Below are 19,759 nucleotides of genomic sequence, written 5' to 3' on the forward strand. Positions count from 1 at the left end.
AGAAATGCCAGGAAATTCGTCCACCTAAATGTCTTGGATAATGCGATCCTAAGTTCGTTTATCCCAAGACTGGGTTTAGTATTGAAAAGAAAAGGTCGTACCAATTCCAGGAGCATTGTTTAAGGAGTGTCTCATCTTTATCTTCATGGTGAATCTTTCCTTGGCACGCGCCCTCTGTGAACGAATGGAAGACATGCGTTTGATACAGTATAAGTGATGCTCTTTATGGTCAGTATATAGTTGGGTTACTCAATAAGATGGTCAGGATCATTCAGTATGTTTATTTGCATATATATATATATATATATATATATATATATATATATATATATATATATATATATATATATATATATATATATATATATATATATATATATATATATATATATATATATAATATATATATAAAATACCCATCATCGCATACCGTACACCAGCCACAGTAGGTGCAATTTTACATCATAACAAACTTAAACACGCCAAATTCGACCAGACAACGTGGGCTGCAAACCTTGTAAAACTGCAAGATGTAATTGTTGTTCTATATCAAAGAACATTCCCCATCAAAGATGCAAATCTTAATAGCAATGTAATTTACGCCCTCTCCTGCTGGACAAGCAATATACAGTATATCGGGAACTGTTCCACAAAAGCCGCAATGGTCATCTTTCCAGTATCAGGACAAACAAAGCAGACAGGTCTCCATTTGTAGTACCCCATTTCAGGACACCGGGACATTCTCTACAAGACAACGCTCTTAAAGCTACAATACTATGCCTTATTCGAGGTTTTGATACGAACACTACTAAACAATTAGAAAGTCTATGGATTAATAGAGCTGGAACCCTACGTCCCAAAGGACTTAGTGACTATGAACCATCTGGCATACAAAACTGACCATGTTCTTTATTTACCACTTAATTTATTCGACATTTCCATTTGATCACATGACTGTATTTTCCATTTGTTTGGACATGCGTAGTTCATTTGCTAGTAATCATGTGTTTGTCATATCTTGAAGAAGGTGTGCTAGACCCATCGAAACGTCGCTAATAAATATATTGAATTTCACTTTGGATTGGAAGTAAGGTCGACACTACTACCTGTTCAAGCCAAGTCACACATATACATGTATATATATACAACGTTGTCTGAAGATCGCTCGAAGCGTGAAACTCTGAGTAACGACTTATTACATCCTTATTCTTTTGAATTATAAGTCTATAATGCTTTGTTAGTAATATGTGCATCGAGCACAGTTCTCTCCAGCGAGACACTTATATTCATATGAATATATATATATATATATATATATATATATATATATATATATATATATATATATATATATATATATATATATATATATATATATATATATATATATATATATATATATATATCGACCAATGTATCAAAATTGTCAACTCTACTTGGCGAAAGAAGAATGAAACTCTATGTATGTATATATGCTTACATGCTCACAAAAACAGTCATTTGTACAGGTCTGTAGAATTCAATATCTTTGAGATATATCATATTAAAAGTAAAACATAAACAATAACCCTTACCTTGGCTGTCGTTGATGGAGCTGTGCCTTTAAGCATCTTGTGTTTATACATTTGGCCTTCCTTTCATATCATAATAGAATATTTAATAAGAATAATATAGTTTGCCATTGACTGTTAAATCCTGAAACGGAAATCGAGATATACCTGTCAGAATGCACTAAAGTTTTGATTTTTATAACATACTTCTAAAAATATTATAGGTATATCCGTTATATATACATATATAATAGATACATTCGGGATGTATATTCGTGGCATGACGTCACATTTTCTGATAATCATTTTGATATTGAATTACTGATTTTACACCGATTTCACAATATTTTTTGTAAAACTGTGTCAAAAACGTTTAGCGTCGATAGGGTAAGCAGGTAGGATTGTTTGATTGGAACTACGCCATACTCTGCATTTACACGTAACCGATCACTACGCATATCCATGCAAAAACTATTGCATCTAATAACACACCTTCCATCTTGAATTAATGTACATATACATATGGTGCTGATATTGCGGCTCTAATATAAATGGTTTTGCCGTCGATCGTAATTGAAATCTTCCATAATATGGTCTGCTACCGGGGTGGCAAATGTTTGCTGAGCTACCAAATTGACATAGAAAATTATAAATCAAACGATGTCATGACAGCACTAAGGAGCCCGTGCAGTCAAATCAAAGGTATCATTGTTCTTGTAGCTATGGATAACATGATAAAATACAGTGAATGACTTTTTCAAGAAGACCTTTGTATGCATATGCCGTGCACGTGCGATGTGATGTCATTGGAAGGATAGTATATCATAACTGCCAAGAGTCTAGCTAGTTCAAGTGAAGGCCCCTTGAAATAAAACACGACTTTCTTTGGTTCATGAATAAGAGGGTTTTCTTGGACAAAGTATTTGCTTGTTGAAGTTTGGAAGACCACTATTTCAATATGCAGGTGCTCTAAAAATTTCTAGCTAACGTAACATGTAGCTAAAGTTACATGAATTTCAGAATCTCCCTGTTGCCAGGGGTTTTAAACCCCCTTCAACATTGCGATTAATCTGCCATTGTTGTGTACAATATCTGTATTGCCTTTTCGGTGAAGGTCCAAAACACAAAATGTTGATCGATCGATATCAACCCCAAATTCATACCATTCAGAAATTCCATCAATTTATTACATTTAGATTGCGAGTTATGTGTGTATAAACTGTCACAAATTATTAGCTATAACTATGCCAACGTAATACTGAAAGTATAGCCAATGGGATGTTGTTCAACAATACAGAGTAAGATCTATTCTTAATCTGCACATGGGGTACGATTACAGAATACTTGAACATAATAACGGTGTCCCGCTGAAGTGATTCCACTATTCCACGGCGTCTCTTCAAATACCTTGAAGGGTAAAAGAAACCACACAAAGGATTCAAATCCTTTTTTTATTTCGTTAAACTGGGATTAATGCTTCGATATAAACGAATAAATAGGCATAGTTTGAATGTATGTGTACACAATGTATTGCATAGCTTGACAGAGTTGAAGACCAGACTGACTTTATTTGTCTCCCTTCATCAAAGTCAAACTATATATTTACTGTTGTTCTGTTGTAAGGTAATGGTGAATGGTTTGATATTTGTTCTTTGACGAGACAATCAGGGTGATATAAAAGTCCTATACAAAAGTACTTTTTCGACTTTACATTCAAGTACCTATTCACACGTCATTGTTTTATGTACATTGCCAGATTTAGCCCTTGTCTCACAATGGTAATATCAATGATAGTTGAAGTTAAAAGTGACAAGTGATATGTCTGTCTGTCTGTCTGTCTGTCTGTCTGTCTGTCTGTCTGTCTGTCTGTCTGTCTGTCTATCTGTATGTATGTATGTATGTATGTATGTATGTATGTATGTATGTATGTATGTATGTGTGTATGTATGTATGTATGTATGTATGTATGTATGTATGTATGTATGTATGTGTGTGTGTATGTATGTATGTATGTATGTATGTATGTATGTATGTATGTATGTATGTATGTATGTATGTATGTGGGTGTAACAACCCCATTACACGTATTTAAATCTTAATCTCTGTGACACTAGTTTACTTGTGTCGTAAGAATAATTAATTTTGCATCAAATGCAATCATCACACGGCCTTGTTGTACTCTAAGCCTTTTTATTAACTATTATTACGAGGACTGTAACATTACATGTACCCCTTCTAATAGTCATAAATTGTGTATACAGTATATTGGATTGTACATGGTTTCTTTACAGTATTTAAACTAAAATAAAACATAGCCCAAGTGAATACCTTAAATCATCACTGAAGGGGAAACCACTGTATGTACGTTACCTTATTACTAGCCAGTTTACTGTACCCGGTCCACCCCACCCCCAACACCAACCCACTGTACATGTTAAGGTTCCAAGATAGATATGCAGTGTCTTAGCAACCATCAGCCAACACATCATACACATAATTAATTACATGTATATACGGTACTATTAGTTGGATTACAAAACGTGGGGAAGATTTTTTTTTATAAATTGCAATCATTCTACGATACCATGAAATGCGTTCAACCCCGACTTATACATGCTAGATGCGTCTTAAGTATGTTACGAAATTACTAAAAGTTTAAATTGTTGTTACAGAAATGTCAACAGTCTCATAACAACCGTTAAATGGTGTGTATTATAGGGGCTACTGTCAGTTTACGAACAATCAAGAACTAACTGTTAACAATATCAAAATTCCACCAAAACCATGAAACCACAAAGGAGTTCAATATGGGCTCATTTTACTCCAAAGGCAACTTTTTAAACAATTACTCAGATTTTATCATCAAAAAGAAAATTTTCGCCTGGACATGATTTTAGCAATTAATGCGTACACAATATATCGTGAGTTACAGGCTAGTGTCACGTGGAACCCTTTGGGTACGCTATTGTTATTCACTTCTACCATTGTAAGCAAATGACTGTTTATACGCACACTAAGTACATGTGTCAAGATGACGCAGAAATGAAGGGTAACATGTGTCCGAACGTAAAATCAACTAGCCCAGAAGGAACAGTGCCATTCTGATTGTATAAGTCCTAGAGTGGTCACTAAAACCATGGATGTATTAATAAACTAATACAGCCATTCTAACACATATTGGACTTTGTAGTAGTAAGACACTATTACACGCAGTTGCCTTCATTCTCACACCACTTTTAGTAGTCTGAGCTTCATTATACATTTTGTATTTTGACCCAGGTTAACAGTCTATGATTTGAAAAAAGTTACGTCACTATAGCTATTTACTTGTATACACAGCCTACTATGCTTGGAGACTCTTGTCCTCGGCATGTGTGTTTATTAGTTCTTCAATTCCACGAGTGTGTGTTCTAATCTTCCATATCAATGGGCAACTGGGTTGATATATGGAGGTGTACACAAAGCAACCAGTCGCTCGTAACGATATCAAATGACGGGTCTTATTTGTCAAAACCACCTATACGTTATGGGTTACCGGGTAAAGATTTCGCTAATTGTTGACAAAGAAAAAAGCTCCAATTATTTCGTCTTTATTGGGTGAATTGTACGACGACTTGATTAGTAATCGTAGATCCAAACAATCGTTGTTCAACAAATAACTTGGTAGGCTTTGGTTTCGTGTGATCATGGAGTTGTAAAGGGAGACCTTATATACCTGGCTCCATGGTGTGATTAAGAAATCGTGGTCTGCAATGCGTCACATCACAGTATTGTGAATCCATATTATTAGTCTAGTTCCTATTTCGTTACAATTTACTGATAAGCGTAAACCATAACAACTCGTTTAAAGTTGTGTGGTAGGGATAGGTTCTGGAATAATTATCTAACTTGTCTGGGTATCACTAAATTCTACAGTGCTAAACATCTGTGATACAACATACAATAAATCGTACAGTTTTGAAAGACTTAAATAATTGTTTGTGGCGTGAAGGGACATATTCTATCAACACACAGGTGTACGACAACGAGTAGTCACAGTGACAACCATCATATGTTAGACACGTGTTGCCAGGTTGCAGGTTTTACTAACAAGTGTGTTCTAGCGCTAGCTGTGCGTAGTATATCAACTGTGCAAACACATATTTTGCCTGGTTTCTTCTCACCCTGGCAAGTACAACGAAATCTTGACATGTACGTGAGAACAGCGACCGAAACTTTGTACGGTGTATTTGACCCTCTCGTATTACCCGCTGTATTCGTTATATTATGTTTTATATATGACACTTACCTGCCGTAGTTTCAAGGTACAAGTTGACGTACGCCTGTTGCATTTGTCATTGTGGCAACTACACTGGACGGCAGGAACGCAGTGCATGTAGTGACTATAAATGTTACAGGGTACCTGTGTTGTCTAGCAATCGGTGGGATTGTTACCGTAGTGTAGCGGACTGCTGTAGGTCATCGTTTCCAATCACAGCGCACTGATTTCATTGGCTGTTATTTGTTATTCGTCTATCCTTTGTCATTCAGTTTAACAACTGAATTGTTAGCCGCCATTTAAAACTGCTGTCCGTAGCGACAATACCATTCATCCACAGGCGCTAACCCTCGAGGCTATCTAACACACTAATTGAAGCCATGGCGTGAATATTAAAATACAACTGAAATATATACTATGGTGCAACTTCATAGTGTCATGTCCTATATGCTGCAATATAATGTTATTGTGCAACTTTGATACTCGAAGCTTGCTTCTAGATTCTAAGATGCTTCAGGTCTTGTAATTGTAAATACCACCAATAGTTTAACTGATAACAGTTTAATTAATTGAAAAGGCAATCAATGAATTAAATATTTATCACGACTCAATCAAATATCGGATATACGAACTGTGTAAGTCCTCTCAAGGCCACTACCCGCGATCGTTGACAGTTCGTTTTATTAAAATGGTAATATACGAGAGATTACATGTAAATGTTTTCATCACGTGCACAGTCTGGAAATGCAAGGAATTGAAAATAATTTACAGCAATTATATGTAGTGTGTTAATTGGTACATTAGGTTGGCTGAATTTGGTTAGGTTTATTATAAGGTAAAAAATGGAGATATTTTGTTCTGCTCCTTTCTCAGACTGTTTCCTTACGGTCGCCAGTATCACTGATTACGTATGTAGACGGTACATATTTCAATACGTCCCAGTGTATGTACACTGTGCTCCTATCATGCAGGATGGAATTAATTATTTTGCAAACTATTGCACTTTTATCCTTTAGAATGGCGCCTTTGTATGGACTTAACGAAATTGATTTAGTGAATGGCAACACAAGTCTGACTCAGCATTTCTTGCTGTTGTAAACTTCAGATTCTCAATCGACTGCAGATCCAGTGGGAAATTTAAAGCTTGTAGTCTAGTATCCAAATCCCCCGTGCACGTTAAATCATTGAAGAATGCTATAGATTACTACACCTTTAGAATTATATTATACACACGCTAGTTCATTAAAAACGTATCTTGGCAATCGACAACTTGAACACGCGCATCTCTCATCTCTCATCTCTCTCTCTCTCTCTCTCTCTCTCTCTCTCTCTCTCTCTCTCTCTCTCTCTCTCTCTCTCTCTCTCTCTCTCTCTCTCTCTCTCTCTCTCTCTCTCTCTCTCTCTCTCTCTCTCTCTCTCTCTCTCGCTTGCAGCTATTTTCTATACAGTAAATCTGCTTATTGTCGTACTCTAACGTTAAAGAAATTATGATGAAAAGGCCAATTTTGATGCAATGAAGGGCCGCTTGTCATATTGTAATGCTTTCAGGCACAGTCGCTTCACGGATCGTTCTAGTAGCGATCATGCTCTATGGTATATCACCCTCAGCGTACTTATTCCAGCCAGATATATCATATAGAGGTTCGTATGAGTGAGCTGCAGCGCCTATTTATTACTGTGGAAAGTTAACACTTTGCAATATACTGTAAGGAGAGAAGTGTTCATTGAATGTTCGCCATTAGGGAGAATTTTCCTTCAACTGATGACTCCGTGACCTCACCGTGAAGAAAGACAGTGTTGCCAGCGCGACGACGACGGCAAAAATCTGAGCATGCTGATTTTAAAAATAACATCAAGCTTTTCGAAATGTTCACATTTGATTTCTTAGAAAATAATTAGAAAAATTCACTGACACTGATTATAATATTAAGAAAGTGTGGACGTAGTATGTTTTCCAGTCAGTGGGATCCTGTGGGGTTGGGGTTGGGATGGGGTCTTCAAAGCCAAATTAGTGTCAAACAGTGTTTTGAATTGCATTATGATGAAGATTGTGGTTTTTTGGACCAACAAAGTGAATTACTAAAATAGAACATCGAATTATTTTCTGTGTCCTACAGAAGATTCCCAACGCTTCGAGTCATTTTGGTACAAAACTATGGTCAGTTATCGAGGGCGCCCTCAAGTATATATGTGTTGTCTCAAACGTCTCGGTAGCACAGAACATATCGTTTATCTACTAGTATAAGTGCTGATCCAGCAGAAAAATGCAAGGGCCTATAAACAATTCACTTTTAGAAATCGCCATGATATACCTTGTTGTAATTTTTCATCGAAAAAGATGTCAGATATTTTATTAGATCGTGACAGGGTCGAGTTAATCAATCACAAATGTTAGCCTATGATTTCAAATCGTCTCCATTATCTTTGCCCCTTCTGTTTTTAGAGCGATAATTGTTATTTTCCAGGTTATCGCTATCCAATACTTTGATTGGTATGTGGCGATTACCTTATCATCGTGAAAAGAGTGGTGAAAACTAATTTTAACCTGTTTGACCCTTGTTGTTGTCTACTTTGTTTTATTTATTGATACACGAATTAGGCATGGTATATAATAACGATACACACAAAGATTGTTCATAAAACCTGATATAAGTGTTGTTTCATTTGAGTAAGATAAGTATTTTGAACGATGAAAGATACTTCAGTGGTAGAATCCGAAAATAGACATGTAATTAGTCTCATAATAATAATAACTAGAGAACAAAAAACCTGGACCAATGTTTCTACCAATATATAGTTTCATAACAATTTTGACGCTTTCCGGCGAACGTCATGTATACATGTACATTTGTAGAATCGAATCAATGAATCAAGTGATATCTATTGAGTCAGATAATGTAATCTACATGTTAATTTCTTTGGAATTAAGAATATTATTGAAACATATACTCTTTGGGCCATTTGAGGGCGCATTTTCACCAATACTATAAAGGGGTACGAGCGACTGAAGACTTAAACATGATGAAGGCGAAGAATGTTTGATGACCTCTTTTTTGCAGACGTTGTAAATTATTTGTTACGTGAATATCTCGTCTTGTCATGTTTTACATTTACAAAGAAGGAAAATATTAATCCGAATCAGGAGATGTTTTGATTACATCAATTAAAAAAAAATTATAACCTGTCACGCTGACCAAAATGTAGCCCATCCAAACCTCTGACCATCTTTCTGTCGTAGAAAAGTTGTTAATTCTGATGATAGTGTTTGATTACAAGTCTTATGCATACAATTTTTCAAGAAATCGTTTCATACTACCGTAGGATTCAGCACCAGATATGTTAGTAGAACCTAAGGTTTACCACATTTGTTCATAGTTGTGTCAAAGTTATTTGGGGCTTGGGTTACTGGTTATTTGGGGTTACACTTCGTCGCTGCTTAGACGAGAGTTAAACCCGCTACAGGTGTATATATGGTGAGACTACTATTGAAACTTTCCAATAATAAAATACTAGATTAGGGTTGTATACAACTCTATTGATAAAAAGCCTGGAAACAATAACCATTCAAAGGTATTTGATGTATATAATAAGAACAGCGGTTGATATATTACCTGTAATTGTTTAAAGTCAATATCTGTGCGTTTATATATATATATATATATATATATATATATATATATATATATATATATATACACATACATATAATCTTTATATATATGAAATATATATATAGCTGGGTATATGTATGTGCCTGAGCGTCTGGGTCAGGGTATATATCTGTCTGTCTGTCTGTCTGTCTGTCTGTCTGTCTGTCTGTCTGTCTGTCCGTCTGTCTGTATGTCTGTCTGTCTGTCTGTCTGTCTGTCTGTCAAAGAAAATGTTGCTTCCCATCCACAGATTGAACACAATATAAGATATCAGGACTCAGTGACGTATATCACAAATCTTCATTCAACGTAATTCTCTTGTCTATATACACGTAAAATATTCGATTGGGTACACTCTCTTTTTTGTTCCGGTTGGAGACGATATGTGATTCCAGACGATCCGTGTGCCCACTCCAATTTTTTTACCTACTCCCCTTGTCATGGACATGCGCAATGGACATTGCAAAGATTCATCTGTATCTTATCAATCTGTAACTATTTATTTTATTAGAAATATGTATCTTGTATATCGCAAAGGTTACTGTCGATTTACATTGTTTGTTAATCATTGAAGGCGTCACAAAGTGACTTAGTTAAAGAATAACTCACAATCCCGCCAATAGTACATCATGTCATACCTGAGCGTGACATGTACAAGATATACCAATCATTGCGACTGCTCAGACGACAGTGTGGGACGCGACTCTTTGTGCACGACAAAACACCTGCGTTTGTTTCCATTTCTAAAACTTCGATCCCACTTCAGTATCTCTCATTCTTTTTTATCTACTGTATGTCTACTGAAGTAATACCCTATGAAATGAATTCACGGGAACAATCTGTTTGACAACTTCTGTTATTGTATTTCCTACATACTCACGAGATTACATCATATAAACTGTATGTACAACACTTTATAATAAGGTAAAAATGACGGAGAACTCTACAAACGAAGATGCGGGAACAAGGTACAGAGGGAGCACTGAAAAATCTGGTGCAAATGGACTGGATGTATCAGAACTACAGAACAATGAGGTCGGTGAAAATATTAAAACTAATGACGATGGAGACGGTGTTGCGATGAAAAAAGAAATCAACCTGTTTTCCGGAATTTGTGTTGTTATGGGCTGTATCATTGGCTCGGGAATTTTTATATCACCAAAAGGCGTATTGGAATACAGCGGATCTGTCGGTACGGCGTTAATAGTGTGGTCAATATGTGGTGTTGTGGCATTTCTCGGAGGTCTGTGTTACGCAGAACTTGGTTCATCCATCCCTAAATCGGGTGGGGAGTACACATACCTCAACGAGGCTTTCGGACCAACATTAGCTTTCCTGATGCTTTGGGTAAATTTTGTTATTGTCGCACCTGGTGATATTGCCATCATTTCACAAACATTTGCCATTTATGCTGTTGTGCCGTTCTACGGAGAATGCGATCCACCACGCTGGGCTGTCGTTCTTATATCAGAGGCGTGTATTCGTAAGTATTGCTGCGTTTTAATGATTAATGATACATTGATGATTACCGAGTGTGATATAGGAATACTATAGACTGTACGATACGTCGTGTTATTCAGCCCAATCAGGCTTCTTAACTTATATTAAACTTGTGGTCTAACCACAGTTGTGAAGGTATAAATCGTAACGATACTGTATTGGAACTAGACTACCCACCCACAGAAATCACCGTGTGTGAAGCACGTTCATTAAAATTTTCAACAAAGGAATGAAGAAGCAGCCCTCGTGGAATATTGACAGTAGAATGTATATGTACACATCGATATGGTTGCATCATAATATCAAAGGTTATATTTATATTAGGGGTGTTGTATGATAAAGTCATTCATCAGTAATACACCTTGTAAATGTGGTATCAACTAATAGATACCAAGACAAACACTAAAAGACGTTCACCAGATAGTAGGGACCACTAAATCAAAAGTCGTGATGGTATATTGTAATTTTCAACTGATACAACACTATCCCAGTTTTCAACAATCTCACCACCAACCACCATCACCATCCCCACTCCCACCATCAGCTCCACCACCACCACCACCACCTCCACCACTATCACCACCAACTCTACAACCACCATCACCATCCCCACTCCCACCACCAGCTCCACCACCATTACCACTACCACTATCACCACCACCTCTACAGCCACCATCACCACCACCACCACCACCACTTCTACTACCACCACGTACCCACCATGATCACACCGTCGTTGTCTTTGATATCATTCTAATCATCACCCCTACTCCCGCCCACCCCACTTCCCTAGGCCCTGCTCTTCTTCGTTCTAGCTTACTCCGCACTTTACATACACATTTTGTATTTTCACATGTTCAAGTCAATGTCATTCTTTGCATAGTATGCTTTCGTATGTACCCTTCTTGTTGATCAGTTTAATAACAGATCTCCTGACAAGAATTTGTATTTATCAAAATAAAGTTGTTATTGTACTTAATAGATAATGTTATAGCGAAATGAGCAGCCTGTAACCTAATATCAGGAAATTGTAAAGAAATACAACGTTCAACTTTGCATGTGTTTCTCCCATCTTAGTGTCACTTTTCCTTTTTTTAACAGTTTTGGTGTATGGATACAACTGTGTAACAGTCCGAGGTGCTACATGGGTTCAAAATGTGTGCACAGTGGCTAAAGTTATTGGTCTTGGAATCATTATAATTGCTGGTATCGTTCTTCTATTTCAAGGTACTTATATAGACTGAAATGTACAATCGATGTTTTGACTTCAACTGACATACCTTATCATCTTAGAACACAAACAAAATAGTGCACCATAAGCTTATATCATTATTTGAATGAATCGCCATTTTTTATTCGATTTCTAAATCATATGAAGTTATGACAACAATCTTGTGTTTATGAGCAAGTAAGCTAAGCATTTCTGCACATGCGTCTTGTCATTTTGAACATAATGTTTTGTTCAACTAATAAGGTGATTGATTGCTGTATTTGTATTTGTATTTGTATTTGTATTTGTATTTGTATTTGTATTTGTATTTGTATTTGTATTTGTATTTGTATTTGTATTTGTATTTGTATTTGTATTTGTATCTGTATTTGTATTTGTAGAATGTTACGTTCCCCTGTAGTCTAGCCGTACTATTCGAAAGTTTATATTTTAATTGTTGTTTAATCAGACTGTGTTTGTTATAAAAGATCATTCTATACTAATTCTATTGTTTTCTTCTAAACCATAGGAAATACTGAATATCTTAATTTTGATGGACCCGGCACTGATCCAATTCGAATCTCATTGGCCTTCTATAATGGTCTGTTTTCATTCGTTGGCTGGTAAGTGTAGTGTATACATGTGGTAAATTTTACAGTAGCTGTAGCTACCTGTAGATGTGTTGGGCTAACGCTGCTACATTAATTCCGCAGACTTAATTTTGAGCTTTTGAATTTTCGCTCGTCCAAGTTGAAATAGTGTAGCGTTTTAGTCCTACACGTCTATAGGTAGGCTACTTTAACGCGGCAATGTTCTATATATAGCTCATACGCTAAATTAAGTTGTCTTGTTTTTGACCAAATAGCGTTGCAATAAATTGAGATAATAGCTTCCTCAACTGGCTATAATCTAAATCTCATGTCATAATTTTAGGCTACTATACTGTGACCAGTGTTGAAGAAATCGCGTCAGCAGGTGTGTCAGTCATGAGACAGACAATTTGAATTCTTGACCAATTATCACACTCACAGAGAGATCACAATATGGGTTAGATAGACGTAGATGAACTCGCATCTCTCATGCCCTCTCTGCGTGTGCCTGGTTGCTGTTATCAAGCAATTCTCATGATATGACTGCTAGAAAAAGATAACACTAATGATAAATATATAGACATTGACTGACACACTCGTATGGCATCATGAAGCTAAAGTACTCCCCGGGAGTATGCCATGGGACTAGGTTTTGACGAACGGGCTGAGTGTACATGTGCTCCCGAAATCGTGACATTTCACAGACATCTTACGTGTACTTTCTCTCTTACCATAATACACAATTCGATAACGGTCATTCACCAACTGATTCCTGGACTCTAAAACTCGGTCAGAGAGATATTGAATATGATGGCCAGGTGTATCATCATTGACCTTTGGTTCGGAGATTGTCACCATGATCGACATGTGTCATTCATTGTTAATGTGACAGACACTTCGATAAATATACAATACATGTTGCTGACAATAAGTCAAAGTTCGTGATAGAGTTTCAACTTTGATGAACCCGTGCATCATCATCCTATCATCTCTACCTGTGGCTGTCATCAATGTGCCAAGGTTTAAATTCTACAATGATATCGCTCCTAGGAGAAGACAATACATTGCATATGTTTAATATATTTGTAGGTCGAAAAACACATTCCAGGGGTCTTACTTGATTAGTTTATTATGATGGTATTTCTTTTAGATAACTGACCAGCAGGGCTTTAATACAGAGTCGTGTTAGTGCTATTCGTGGCATCGAATCTCAAGATCGCTCTTACCACGGATAGCATTTAGACGTTAGTCGAGTGTTTAGACCCTCTCACAGTCCTCAGAGCTTCGCTTTACTAAAATTAAAGCTAAACGAATTATTTTGTAAGTACCGATACCAGCTATATAACCGTACTCGAATATCCTTGTACTGTGCGCATCGACCATGATAGAGATAAGCATTCGATGACGTGTGACTGCGACGCACCGTGTTTTCGCTCGAGCTTCGCACAGCAGTACAAGGATATTCGAGTACGGTCATGGAGTACGTTATAGATGGTATCGGTACATACATACAAACTAATTCGTTTAGCTTTAATTTTACCGTAATGCGAAGCTCCGAGGACCGTGAGAGAGTCTACTCGACTGTTACAATAGACTGACAGATCAGTCGTTGTGAGAGCGGTCAAATCTCCCTAGAGCAGGCTGATAAGAACGGACAGATGACTTCATTAATATTACAGTCTAGAGTAACATGCAAACATAAAATACTTCAGAGATATGGAATACATAATTCAAAATAGATTGTAACAGATAAACGGGTCACAATAAATAGAATCAACAAGTTTGCCAAATGTTCACAACACTTGTCACTCCTTTCTAAGACCGTAAAAAACAAATAAAATCATTAAAGTGTTACCTACCTAATATTAATATGTTTTCTCACATTTCAATATTATTGTCATAGCACTTTACAGTGAGCGTTGAACGTGATTTAGGACGTAACTTCAAAACGTAAAAGTGTCACGTGTTTCATCAAAAAGATACACGTATGTCATCAACATTGAAAACCTAAAATCCATTATCACTGTTCAACAATCATGCCATAACTATTACAATATTCATTAAATGAGTAGATATTAGCCTCGGTTTATCATAGTTTTTACTCGAAGTACTGATCGTGATGTGAAGTATTGAAACAAGTGTAGAAATGTAACGTCTTTCTTTAAACAAACCACAAAGTCATTGAAAATGGAATTATTTATAACCTTCTCAGAATTAAACTAAATATCAAGAAATCTAATGTCTGGCATTATTTTATTTGTATAGGTCATGTCTAAATGCATTAACAGAGGAACTGAAGAACCCAGTACGAGACTTCCCAATAGCTGCAGTGGTGTCTATGTCACTGGTTACTGTCGTATACGTCTTGACTAATATTGCATATTTCGCTGCCATGTCACCGCAAGAATTGCTTTCGTCACCAGCGGTAGCTGTGGTAAGTGTGTTACCCAGTGTGAGTTACCTATACCTGTCCCATCCAGGACGACGAAAGCTATTTACATGTAATACAATAATTTCTTTCCCCGAAACAGAGACCAGCGACAATGTATCGCTATAAGACCTTTTTACATTCAAATGTTGGATGGTTCAGTCAGTTTTATTTCATTCTCATTTTTAATTGTCCAAAACACAGACCCCCAGGGGAGAGGGTTGATAAATATGTTACCCTTCGCCACCAGTCTAATTAGAGCACGTACCTCCGTCATAATTGCAGAACTGTGCATATAAATTACACACAGGTTTACCCGCAAGATGCACTATAAAACCTTGCACACATTTCAAATGTTAAAAGTACAATCAGTAACTGTTTGCATTTCCTTTTAAGACATAGGCTTATATTGAAGTGTTTTAACACTGTACTACGATTAAGTTCAAAAGTACATCGTCTTCGCACGTTTTGTTCCATACTGTATACACGTCAGTTCAGTTCAGATAAAGCAGACGTACATGCACTCTCGAGAACGGTTACTCTTTTAACAGAAGTCTGACTCGGTCAGTTTACGTTAGTAGCAATCTCTTATATTTACATGTACACTGCAATTTTACCCAAACAGAGTAACATAAATTTGAAAAGCGGTTTCATCATTTTGTTTTCAGACATTTGGTGACAAAGTTCTTGGAAATTTTGCCTGGTTAATGCCTCTTGCTGTTGCTCTATCTACATTTGGTGCAACGAATGGTAATGTATTGTCTCTATCAAGGTAAGGACTGTACTTTTTGTTGCCAAACTTTAAAATATCTAGATTTAAATTACCATTTTGGTCACGTGACTGGACATATGAGCAAATATTTGACTTTATACCAATGTTATGGATTCAGCTAAGCCAGAGCGAATTAATCGTCTTGGTTGGAACACTTCTTGGTTGCTATAGATGTCCATAGAAACTGCTTATACATTTTATCAGGCGTATATATATCAGTGATCATTGTAACATAGGAATACATGACTGTATATACAGGTCATATATGTGTCTGTCTGTCTGTCTGTCTGTCTGTCTGTCTGTCTGTCTGTCTGTCTGTCTGTCTGTCTGTCTGTCTGTCTGTCTGTCTGTCTGTCTGTGTGCGTGTGTGTGTGTGTGTGCGTGTGCGTGTGCGTGTGCGTGTGTGTGTGTGTGTGTGTGTGTGTGTGTGTGTGTGTGTGTACTATTCTGTTAATTAGTATTAATACATTCAGTCATCTCATTCTATTCATAGGCTTGCATAATGTAAACTCAGTGCTACAACGTGTGATTATGTATAAGATTGTGAGGGAAATCGGCTTGTGTTTCTTGGTGCCTGACTTCAGATTGTACATGTTAAAATAAAGGTTTAATGCTTACATCATGTACTTGATGTACTATATTCATGCGTTACATATTCCTTTCAGGCTTGTATTTGTCGGTGCAAGAGACGGTCTACTTCCAGATTTACTTGGCATGGTGCATATTCGATTTCTTACACCTATGCCTGCTCTCATTGCAATGGTGAGTGAAGGTTGCTGTCTTAACTAGTAACAGACATTGAGTATCTCACTTTTTATAAAGACCTGATTTGGAAATACTTGTTCAAGTACATTGCATCGTAGACCCTGCACGAAATGATTGTATCTTGGACTCAAATTGATGGGGTGGGAGAATGGCCAATGAGGGCGCTGCTTGTATACATGTACTTGTGTGTTATTTTGCAACTTTCAAATCCCTTTTCTGTTTAACTCCATCACCATATTCATTAGACGCATCTGAAACAGATTCATTTTTCTCTGCACAGATCTTCAGATCTAACCCCGACCCCACCCTAACCATCCATTTCAAAATTTTGTTTTTGACTTTCAAACCACCATTTCTTCCATCCAGATGATATTTTCCATAATCTATGGGTTGTACGACGACGTAGGAAGTTTAATCAACTATACAGGGTTTGCATATTGGTTGTTTGTCGGTATCGTCGTCACTGGTCTACTGTGGCTACGCTATAAAAGACCAGAATTAAAACGACCTTTTAAGGTAAGGATAAATAACCTCATGTATAACTGAATGAAGGCAATGTTTTCTCATTCTATGTTTAATACGAATCTACACACCAATACCTGTCCCCTTTTTAAAAAATGAAATCCAGAATACTGAAATGAACCTTTTCTATTATTGCGATTTCTGAGTTATCATGGTGAAGACATTGATCTTGTATGTATCGACGATTATCCAAGAATTTCAAATGCGACTTACCTAGCTGTCTTAATAGTTTTAAAAGTCGCATTTGTCCTAATTAAGCTCCTGTCTGTATGCACCTTTTAAATTAGTTTAATGCTTTGAAATTCAGAAATAAATAACAAAAGACAAATTAAAGAATCCCGAAAATCAAATCAAGTACATGTTCATGGTTTCACCTTCTTATTTCCAACAAAACAAAACACTATGCTTGGATTAAACCTCGTCTCTTTTCTCGTTCTATCTGACGAATTCACTAACTTATTTTTTCTTTATGTTCAGGTACCGTTGGTCATTCCAATTATTTTCTCCTTATTCTGCTACCTTTTGGTATTCGTATCAATATTCGCATCTCCGTTAGAAGCAGCGATTGGTCTTGCCATCATTCTTACTGGCATTCCTTTCTATCTTTATGGAGTCGTGTGGAAAAACAAACCAACTCGACTGAGAAATATATTAGGTAAGTTTTGATTCAACGGGAAACCAAAAACATTCATTAATTCATTACTGTTACCATTTCTACCATTAACAATCCAAATAAAGTTGTAAACACCGGACATTAACATACTTTTGGCGGATGGGTCATATTGAAAGGTTAATAGTCGCTGTGGAATTTGCCAGTATGAAGCACATTTTCAAGAAAATATTCATTATTTTTCATCATTTTTGGATATAATTTCATTCGGCGCCTTTGAATAAAGTGATACCGGGGTTTGTCAGTCATACAAAATCACACCATGTCAGTGTTAACTCAATCAATGATCACACCAAGTCAGTGTTAACTCAACCAATGATCACACCTAGTTAGTGTTAACTCAGTCAATGATCACACCAAGTCAGTGTTAACTCAGTCAATGATCACACCAAGTCAGTGTTAACTCAGTCAATGATCACGTCCCAAAATTATTATAAGTAAATATAATTTAAATAACAAATGGTTTGTTGTATCGTTACAGATAGTAGCTGTAAGTTTTTCCAGAAGATTATGTTGGTGGTACGTCAAGAGGTTACTACATTCGATACATACTAATCAACTCACGAAGTTTCTCTCAGTACCTTTCAAAGTAACCAATGTATGTTTATTAGTCTATATTATCAATAAATACTATAACGTTATAAAAAAATCGTTGTGTTTTGTGGATTTAATTTCATTGCTGTTGTTTATATACAGACTGACTACGACTTACATGTGGCCTGGCTAATGATAGCTATAATGTCATATTAATTAGGAGTCAATTTGTCATCTCGATCTCGTTCGCCACGGAATGAGCAAACATGATGACGTGAGGATGACCAAGGCTCCTTGTTCTATTCTGAACATATTCTCTTGTATTTTGCTGCAATTCAAATTTCTTGTAACATGAACACTAAATTTCAACGCCAGTAATTTGAAGATATAGATGAATATCATAGAGTACCATTATACAAATGTATGTTAAAAGTAATAAATATATTTGAGTTCGAAACATGACAACAAGGACCGCTCCCATTTTTTAAAGAAAAACTTCCACCCCAAAGTTTGCATTTTGGTCTTGAGCAAAAGGGCGTTGGCTCTAAACTTTGTACAATGCATTCAGCAACATCATTCTATAGCCATCAACGCTGTGTCACTCAGCCTCTGCTAGTGGTTCAAAATAATGTAAAATTGTCGAGTCAATCAATCTGGCAGTAGACAAGCTAGTAGCTTGATAATAGAACTAATGAGGATGCCACGTGTGATACGAAAATTCACCTTTTAAGAAAGATTGCGGCTGTGTGGGAAAGATCGTGATCGTGTGATACATTGTACTATGAACACTGAGAAGAAAACTAAGTGTTCGTATCAGCATTACAGGCTAAGATAACATGAATCAACAGGTGGTAGACAGAGTTGCCTTGAGTGATATCAATGACACGGGGTAAGAATTCATTTGATTGAGAGTTGTGAGTGTTACACGTACATATCAATAATACTCCTACGTGTCAAGAATACATCCGGGTCTACATTTTTGAAATTACAAGATATGATATTTAGTTGATTACATCACATCAACACTGATAAAGTTTGTTATGTATAGGTTTGATATGAATACTCCAGAAAATGAATTAGATGCGCTGTCAGGGAGCCCTCATGAGTTGACAACCCCTATCAACACGATGAATCCCACAGTTTACGAAAGTCATAGCTGCACTTTTTTTGTATAAATGAAATGAATTTGTCATATTATATGCCTCCAGGGGAAAGCTTTTTCAAATCAGTTTTGAATCGGATGGCAGTCACGTGAAGTTACGTTATTTTAGAGGTTGGTCCGTGGGGGCGTGCTGCGTATGCGTAGTCAC

General features: G+C 36.5%; 1 protein-coding gene across 1 annotated transcript; it reads left to right on the forward strand.

Moving 5' to 3' along the window:
* Positions 1-10,388: 10,388 nt before the first annotated feature.
* On the forward strand, positions 10,389-18,470 carry LOC144446286 (Y+L amino acid transporter 2-like). Its single transcript, XM_078136418.1, has 9 exons — positions 10,389-10,941; positions 12,060-12,185; positions 12,698-12,791; positions 15,024-15,192; positions 15,855-15,958; positions 16,624-16,720; positions 17,090-17,239; positions 17,723-17,900; positions 18,397-18,470. Exons 1-9 carry the CDS (start codon positions 10,389-10,391, stop codon positions 18,468-18,470), a joined length of 1,545 nt encoding a protein of 514 aa, XP_077992544.1.
* Positions 18,471-19,759: the final 1,289 nt, after the last annotated feature.

This window comes from Glandiceps talaboti, chromosome 1, assembly GCF_964340395.1.
Source record: "Glandiceps talaboti chromosome 1, keGlaTala1.1, whole genome shotgun sequence".
In the NCBI taxonomy this organism is placed as follows: domain Eukaryota; kingdom Metazoa; phylum Hemichordata; class Enteropneusta; family Spengelidae; genus Glandiceps; species Glandiceps talaboti.

Excerpts from the sequence above, each read along its gene's own strand:
- LOC144446286 (XM_078136418.1), top strand. The coding sequence starts at position 10,389 with ATGACGGAGAACTCTACAAACGAAGATGCGGGAACAAGGTACAGAGGG. Across the intron at positions 16,721-17,089 it reads TGCCTGCTCTCATTGCAATG|ATGATATTTTCCATAATCTA; the intron begins GTGAGTGAAGGT and ends TCTTCCATCCAG. Across the intron at positions 17,901-18,396 it reads TCGACTGAGAAATATATTAG|ATAGTAGCTGTAAGTTTTTC; the intron begins GTAAGTTTTGAT and ends GTATCGTTACAG.